General features: G+C 43.2%; 1 protein-coding gene across 2 annotated transcripts in view; it reads left to right on the top strand.

The window, feature by feature from the left end:
* The window catches only part of MTHFD1 (methylenetetrahydrofolate dehydrogenase, cyclohydrolase and formyltetrahydrofolate synthetase 1), a 73726-nt gene extending 66857 nt beyond the window's left edge, over positions 1–6869 (top strand). For both annotated transcript variants that reach the window (XM_003797401.3, XM_012809873.2), the window contains exons 27-28: positions 5236–5329; positions 6643–6869. In XM_003797401.3, the coding sequence (XP_003797449.1) occupies positions 5236–5325 (90 nt within the window). In that variant the 3' untranslated portion in view covers positions 5326–5329; positions 6643–6869. The remainder of the gene's footprint in view (positions 1–5235; positions 5330–6642) is intronic.
* Positions 6870–9072: the final 2203 nt, after the last annotated feature.

The following is a 9072-nucleotide window of genomic DNA, read 5'->3' as shown; positions in this document are numbered from 1 at the left end:
TGGCTCGGCGCCTGTGGCTCAAGTGGCTAAGGCGCCAGCCACATACACCTAAGGTGGCGGGTTCGAATCCAGCCCAGGCCGCCAAACAACAATGACGGCTGCAGCCAAAAAAAAATAGCCAAGCGTTGTGGTGGGTGCCTGTGGTCCCAGCTACTTGGGAGGCGGAGGCAGGAGACTCGCTTGAGCCCAGGAGTTGGAGGTTGCTGTAAGCTTTGGTGCCATGGCACTCTGCCCAGGGGGACAGCTTGAGGCTCTGTCTCAAAAAAAAAGAAAGGCTGTGCCAGTGCTAACATATGATCACAGTTAATCTCTGTTGGATATCTTACACAGATTAACTCAGGTTGGGAACTCCATGGTCTTATTGATAATCTTGGAGCTTAAGCCTGAAGTTTAGGGAGTTCATTATTTCAGAGTAAGGAATTTCCCTATTAAAATGCAATGGACCCTGTTGATAGAAAGGCGAGATTGCTTATTTACACTTGAAGGTGAATGGGTTGTCCAGTGCTTTCTTAGCTTATAGATTTTATGCATATTAAAGAGGGAAGTGCTAATAGGGAAGTAGAAGGATGCCTAAGGACAAAATCAGACTTTGTACTATGTTGTCCCCAGGTTAACCGTGCTCTTGTATCAGAGTTTTTCCTCTTTCATCTTCCCCAACATTCTCTATCTACAGATTGTTCTTACATGTAACAAAATTGAAATATTAAAACAAACCAATACAGGCACATTAGTTCATGCCTGTAATCCCAGCACTTGGGGAGGTCAGGCCAGGAGGATTACTTAAGGCCAGGAGTTTAAGCCCAGGCTCACCAATCTAGTAAGACTCCATCTTGACAAAACCCAGAAAATTTGCTGGAGGTGGCAGTGCGAGCCTGTAGTCCCAGCTACTTGAGAGGCTAGAGCAGGAAGATAGCTTGAGCCCAGGAGTTTGAGGATCCAGTGAGCTATGATGACACATTACACTCTAGCCTGAGCAACAGAGTATGACTCTGTCTCAAAAAAATAAATAAAAAATAAACCAATACTGGGCAGCACCTGTTGCTCAGTGAGTAGGGCACTGGCCCCATATACCAAGGGTGGCAGGTTCAAACCAGGCCTTGGCGGAACTGCAACAACAACAACAAAAAATAGCTGGGTATTGTGGGGGGTACCTGTAGTCCCAGCTTCTCGGGAGGCTGAGGGAAGAGAATTGCCTAAGCTCAAGAGCTGGAGGTTGTTGTGAACTGTGATGCCACAGCACTGTACTGAGGGCAACAAAGTGACATTCTATGTCTAAAAAAATAAATAAAAATAAAAAAATAAACCAATACAATGAAAAAGAAACCAATAGAACTCCTTTTGGAGCTATGGCAGGTATTCTTTCAGTATAGAAGAAAGAGGTAGAAGATACGCTGTCTAGTTGCCCCATCCATTTTCACCTCTGCTTGTTTTGGCCTTGGAGAGGTGTGAGCCCTGGGCCCTCAGCCACTCTCGAGAACAGGAGGCTTAGCCTTATTTTGATACTCATTCATCAGTCTCTGGGATTTGTAGAAACTCCCCTTTAGGGTGGCACCTGTAGCTCAGAGGGGTAGGGCACAGGCCCCATATGCCAGAGGTGGCAGGTTCAAACCCAGCGCCAGCCAAAGACTGCAAAAAAAAAAAAAAAAAAGAAAGAAAAGAAACGAAACTCCCTCTTAGTAGGAATGTTCAACTATTTACCTAGCACCTTAAATACTACAGAAACATACTTTGTTCTTTTTGGAGGAACTGCCCATCAACTACCAGCTAAAAGAGTGGTAGCCACACTCGGTTGTGGTGTTTGATGTTCCTCTGCAGAGGGGCAACAATAGAGGTGACAGCAGATAGGAGGAGGGCAGGCCTGCCCTGCAAAGGGACATGGCCTGCCCAGCTCAAGATTCTTCACTTAGAACACTGTATGTGTCAGAGGCTTCGAATTTAAGGATGTTTCCACACATAATCAAATGGCTTAATCACTATTCTGATACCTTCTGGTTACTGTTGGGGCCTTCACAGGGCTCAGAGGATTTGAGTGTTTTTTCCTTTTTGAGTTTTATATCTACATTCATCACATACTTTTTTATATTTTCTGATTGTCGGTGACCAATGTTTGGCAAGGGGGTGGGATCTTCTTTGGGAAAGAGTTTAAGATTTCAGAAGTCCTAGTAGTCACTATTTGGAAAACCATCTTGAGGGTTTTCTGCTGACAGGTATATGCACGTCTCTTACGCTTAATGTGATCTCCAGGTGTTTCTGCTAGGCTGGAAGGACCAGTCCTTTCCTTTTTTTTGTTTTTTCTTTCACTTGTCTCCACATCCAGCAAGTTCTTATCTCTTACAGAACATAAGAATAGAAACCAGTTATCAGATCCTGTAATATGTTCAAGGAGTCTTGATTGATACTCAGATGTCAGTCACAATTTGGTTTCCTAAAGTATTAATGTTTTGTGTTAGAAGATGACATTCTTTTTATTTTTGTATTGTTGGGGATTCATTGAGGGTATAAGAAAACAGGTTACACTGATTGCATTTGTTAGGGAAAGTTCCTCTTACAATCAGGTCTTGTCCCCAAAAGGTGTGGCACACACCAAGACCCCACCCCCCTCCCTCCTTCCCTCTCTCTGCTCTTCCTTTTCCTCACCCCTCCCTCCTTCTTTCTCTGCTCTCCCTTTCCCCCACCTCCCACTGTCATTAATTGTCATTAATTGTCTTCATATCAAAATTGAGAACATAGGATTCATGTGTCTCCATTCTTGTGATGCTTTACTAAGAATAATGTGTTCCACTTCCATCCAGGTTAATACAAAGAATGTAAAGTCTCCATTTTTTTAATGGCTGAATAGTATTCCATGGTATAGATATGACATTCTTTTTATTTTTTTATCACCTTTTTATAGTTAAGTTTTAGAAGTTTATTTTTTATTTATTTTTATTTATTTATTTATTTTGAGACCCTGGGTAGAGTGCTGTGGTATCACAGCTCACAGCAACCTCTAACTCCTGGGCTCAAGCGAGTCTCCTACCTCAGCCTCTCAAGTAGCTGGGACCACAGGAGCCCGCCACAACACCTGGCTACTTTTTGGTTGCAGCCATCATGTTGTTTTGGCGGGTCCGGGGCTGGATTCGAACCCACCACCAGGTGTATGTGGCTGGCGCCTTAGCTACTTGAGCCACAGGCACCAAGCCAAGTTTTAGAAGTTTAACCTAAGCCTTTCTCCTCTCTGATTTGGAACTTGTGTGTACTAATTATACAGGACATTGTTATAGATAAAAATATGTCAAGTTTTTGCTTATAAGCCATACAAATTTGCATGTAAGCAGATATTTGTCAAAGCCAAGTCTTTAAAAAGAAGCAAGTGCAGGGCGGCACCTGTGGCTCAAAAGAGTGGGGCGCTGGCCCCATATACCAGACAGCTGGTATTCTTTGAGTCAAATCAAAAGGAGAGCTAAAGTATACTGGTAATTCAAATGCATGCAAACTACACTGATCCCTTCATCAGTTATTGGTACTGAAGTAATAAGGAAAAGGTACAAGAAAAAACCTTACAGAACTCATTGTAGGTTATCAGAATTATTGGTATACATCCTGTGTCCTTTTTTTTAGCAAGCTTTCTTAACTTGCTGAATAAAAGTACCAGCAAAAACCAAAACTACAAGAATGTTTTTGGTGAAATTGGCTCAGTGTCATCATTCCCTATTCTAGCATTTTCAGAAGGATCCCAATTGCAGGACACGCCGTGACTGCAGCGACAGTGGAATGGTTTACTGTAGTCATTCTGAACTCCCTAGAGTCTTTATCAACCTTTTTTTTTTTTTTTTTTTTTTGTCTTACAGCACACTTGAACCTTTAGTTAAACTTCTTGGCACAGTTAAATTATGTTGATCAAAAAAGAGTAGAGAAAAGATTATACCGTGCTTTGAACTTCTTTTCAAAGTAATTTAATTAATGATCTTTTTATTTTTATTTATTTTTTTTTGAGACAGAGCCTCAAGCTGTCGCTCTGGGTAGAGTGCTATGGCATCACAGCTCACAGCAACCTCCAACTCCTGGGCTCAAGCAGTTCTCCTGCCTCTGCCTCCCTAGTAGATGGGACTACAGGTGCCTGCCAAAACACATGGCTATTTTTTGGTTGCAGCTGTCATTGGTGTTTGGCAGGCCCAGGCTGGATTCGAACCCACCAGCTCAGGTGTATGTGGCTGGCACCTTAGCCACTTGAGCCACAGGTGCCGAGCCTAATTAATGATCTTTTAAAATTTTCGCAGCACATCGGTTAAAAATTACTGATCTAGCATTATGTTAAAAAAAGTCTTTGCCCAAGGTGAAGGATAATGTCACATTGCTGAAGCAGAAGCATGTGGGCACCTCGTAAGACTCACAGAAACAAAAATTAAAAGCAGCCCAACCCCATGCCACCTTGGGTCTTATGAAGTACAAGCTGAGGAGGTACGTAATCAACCCCTCAGCTTCCCAGGACTTGCCTTGCAGGAGGAAGGTAGAAGCACCTCCTGCTATTCGTTAACAACTATCAATATAGAAGACAAAGTGAAGGCTAGCATTTGGTTTGCAGAAGAACATGAGTTCATAACAGAATCAATGACTTGATTTTTTTTTTTTTTTTTTGAGACAGTGTCTCAGTATATCGTCCTGGGTAGAGTGCCGTGGTGTCACAGCTCACAGCCACCTCCAACTCCTGGGCTAAAGCAATTCTTTTGCCTCAGCCTCCCAAGTAGCTGGGACTACAGGTGCCTACCACAACACCCAGCTATTTTTATTTGGTTGCAGTTGTCATTGTTGTTAGGAAGCCCTGGGCTAGGTTCGAACCTGCCAGCTCTGGTGTATGTGGCTGGTGCCCTAACCACTGAGTGACAGGCTGAGCTAGTGATGTGATTTTTAATATGTAATATGATATAATTTTTAATACATAGCAAGAAGAGTGCCAGTTTATTGACACCTCTAAAATGATGTTCTACGACTCAGGGGTCCTCAAACTTTTTAAACAGGGGGCCAGCTCACTGTCCCTCAGACTGTTGGAGTGCCAGACTGTGGGCCCCTGGGATGAGTTGGCAGCTAAGCAGGACAGGCAGCAGCGGCAATGGGCCAGATGTCCTAGGCGGGCTGCATGTGGCCCGTGGGCTGTAGTTTGAGGACGCCTGTTTTTCATGCCTTGGGCTTTCTATCTCAGTGGAAGGTGGAAGAAAAGAATGAATCTGTTAATTTTTAATGGTATTTTCCATCCAGATGAGCACAATGCCTGGGCTCCCTACTCGGCCCTGTTTTTATGATATTGATTTGGACCCTGAAACTGAACAGGTGAATGGACTGTTCTAAATAAGTAAGTTGTTACTGGGTAAGAGTTTTATTTTTTTCCTTAAGTAGCACATTTATGAATTATAGGGCTCAAACTAAACCTATGAAAATTTAAATTCTAGTACTTTCAAAACATTTCAGACATTACTGAGGGGAGAGGGGATAGAAATGAGAATTGGAAATAGCTAATTATGAGACGTTTATATTTTAACCCCCTTTTTTAGGCAGTGTGGGGGAACAGCTACTACCCAGTGAGCTCTGAAGGGCTTCAGAGGGAGGTTAGGCTCCCACTGCTGAAGCCCCAAGAAGGTTGGGGTTCAGAGTTGATGACACATTGGAGATCAGCACCACTGAAGGTATACTCTGGGTAGACAGCAAGAATTGAGTATATATCCTAGGAAGCAGGAAAGAGAAGGAAATAAGACCAGTCCTGGAAACCTAGGGGTCTTAGGTAAAAGGGCCATCACAATGTCACCTAGGGGTCTTAGGTGAGTACTCATCACAGTGAATGAGCCGTACTTAGACATACCCAGTGGAAATTTCAAAAACATCAAACATGAAAACCTAAACATCCTTCTCTAGAGAAGAAAAAAACGACTTGCCTGTGAAAAATGAGAATTAGACGAATTATCTATCTTCTTATCAGTAGCAAGAGGCTTTTAGACAATGGAAGAATTTCCTTCAAGTTCACAGAGAAGGTGACTTTACTCTGTGTTTACACCTAGTCAAATGTATCCAGGTGTTTTCAAACATGCAAAGGTTTGCTCCCCCCCCCCATCTGTTCCTAGGGAGTTATTTAGCAGTGTACGTCAGCAAACTGAGGAATTAAGCCAAAAAAGAAAGAAAGCATGGGTTTTAGGAAATTGAATCTTGATTTGGACAGTAATGAAAGGGAGTTGATAACCATGCAAATGGCCTAGAATTAAAAATCCAAATGGACTTTGGGGGCATTGAGGAAAACTAGAAAGAACCAGAAAAGATAAGGGTATCAAAGGGCAAATAATATAAAACAGAAGCTCTTGCATCATTTGAGAAAGTAAAGGTCCAGGTGAAAGCAAACTGGAGTAATGATTTGAGCAATGGTAAGATTTTGTGAGCCTGATGGCTAGAGGGACACTGTCCTTCAAGAGGGTGTATTGGATGTTGGAAATGCAGTCTGGTTGATTGTGCCATCTGGTCCTGCACAGTCTTCACATAGCCATCATGCAAATGCTGTGCATGGTTTTCAACTCCATTTAGTGATGGGAAAGGATGTAAATGTTACACTTTTGGCAGCATGAGTGAGTAACAGTGCAGTGTGGAAGAGAAGAGGAAACATTATTTTGTTTTTCCTTCCAGATCAATTCATCTTGAAGAAGCTGCTTTGAAAGTTTGTCTCTTTAGACCCACTGGAGTTAGTCAAGAGAAATCAGCCCCTTCCCTGAAGATCTTCTGAAATAGTGGGAGTTTCTCCAGAAGCCTTTCTTCACCCTTTATTCCCATCATCATGTATAAATTAACATAAATCATGCACATTTTTATTTACTCTATGATATTCCACAGAATAAAAGGAAATAATTTTGCCAGTCTGGTGCTGAGACATGAATGGTAGCATCCACAGACGGGGCTGCAGTGTGTCTGCCATCCTGGGTGAGCCCACTGTCTGGCAGACCCCTGGGGCTGAAGCAGCAAGTTGCAATGTGTCCTTTATGATACTGGTATGTTTAAAGGGGAAGACCGTTCATGCCCATCCTGAGCAATATAGCAAGACCTTGTCTCTACAAAAAATTAGAAAAAATTAGCCAGGCGTGGTGATATAGATCTGTAGTCTCAGCTACTCAGGAGGCTGAAGTGGGAGCTCAGAAGTTTGAGGTTACATTGAGCTATCATTGTGCCATTGCAATGTAGCTTGGGCGACAAAGACTTTGTCTCTAAATAAAGGGGTGGGTAGGGCAGCACCTGTGGCTCAGAGGAGTAGGGCACTGGCCCCATATGCCAGAGGTGGCGGGTTCAAACCCAGCCCTGGCCAGAAAACTGCAAAAAAAAGGGGGGTGGGGTGGGGGGTGAGTGGGCAGCCAGGCATTGTGGTGGGCATCTATAGTCCCAGCTACTAGGGAGGCTGAGGCAAGAGGATTGCTTGAGCCCAAGAGTTTGAGGTTGCTGTGAGCTATGATGCCATAGCACTCTACCCAGGGTGACATAATAAAACTATCTCAGGTGGTGCCTGAGTAGGTGAGTAGGGCACTGGCCCCATATACCGAAGATGGCGGGTTTGAACCTGGCCCCCGCCAAACTGCAACAAAAAATAACTGGGCATTGTGGCAGGTGCCCATAGTCTCAGTTACTCAGGAGGCTGAGGAAAGAGAATCACCTAAGCCCAAGAGCTGGAGGTTGCTATGAGCTGTGATGCTATGGCACTCTACCAAGGGTGACAAAATAATACTCTGTCTCTAAATAAATAAATAAAATAAAATAAATAAAACTCTTGTCTCAAAAAAGTAATCCTAAAAAAGGGGGTGGGAAGTGTGCATCACACTTATGTAGTTCACAATCCTCTTGAGAAAATTTAGGTGGAAGTAGGGTATAGACAAAGACTTGACATTGTATCTTACATCTTTCTATATTATTGGGGAATTTTTGTGTGTTTTGGTTTTTACCCCGAAGAAGTATTATTTATACAGGTTTTTGTCCTGAACTTCCTTGGAATTCCCATTTCTATCACAGCTTTTGCACCATTTATTTATTTATATTTTTTTGAGACAGAATCTCAAACTGTCACCCTGTAGAGTGATGTAGCATCATAGCTCACAGCAACCTCCAACTCTTGGGCTCAAGCAATCCTCTCACCTCAGTTTTTCTATTTTTAGTAGAGATGAGCTCTCACTTTTTGCTCAGGCTGGTCTTGAACTTATGAGTTCAAATAATCCACCTGCCTCAGCCCCCCAGAGTGCTAGGATTACAGGCGTGAGCCAATGGTGCCTGGCCAGCACCATTTACTTTTAAAGCTCTCATGAAGGATGGTCACATAGTACTAACTGTATGTTAGCCTTTACTCTGTTGTCTCAGCAAATATTTATTGAGCCTAGATGCCTGGGTTCTACCTCTCCCTACAGAATGCTTTAAAAATATATAGATAGATAGATAGATAGATACACACACACACACACACATATATATATTTCCTTTTTTTGTCTTTATCTTCTCTGTTCTTCCTCTCCCATTTTTTTCTTCCCTTTTCCTCTGTCTTCCTCAGATCCATCCAGAGGATGTTACATCACTGCTGATGGTGAACAGTATTTTTCCCCAGTGTCCTTGGTTTTATTATTTCTAATCCCCTAGGTTCACATCAGTGTTGTGATAACATACAGCCAGTTTTAACAGTCCAGAAAAATGATGTCAGCGCTTTGGGAGGCATATTTAGCAAAGGAGTTGTGATGCAAAGCCCCAGCCCTAGTACTCAGAGCCTCCCCCAACTTCCTGCGCCACACATCAGCATGGAGGAAAGGGCGCTGTTGGTGCCTACCTCTTGAGGCTGATTGTGCAGTTCAGCAAAGGAGCCACCTAAGATGCCTTGTTCAGTGCTTAGTGTTTTCAATTCCTGTTCCAAAGCATCATTTGGGCCCTGTTTGCACAGAGCTCGTTGTTTCTAATAATATTTTTAAAATATCCCAGAAAACCTCATCGAAAATGGGACTTGGGGCTCGGCGCCTGTGGCTCAAGCAGCTGAGGCGCCAGCCACATACACCTAAGGTGGCAGGTTCGAATCCCCAGCCCGGGCCCGCCAAACAA

The sequence above is a fragment of the Otolemur garnettii genome, unplaced genomic scaffold (genome assembly GCF_000181295.1).
Source record: "Otolemur garnettii isolate 467f Iridium unplaced genomic scaffold, OtoGar3 scaffold00115, whole genome shotgun sequence".
NCBI classification, from domain to species: Eukaryota; Metazoa; Chordata; class Mammalia; order Primates; family Galagidae; genus Otolemur; species Otolemur garnettii.
Note: the sequence above shows the minus strand (reverse complement) of the source record. Positions and strands in the feature narration are given on the sequence as shown.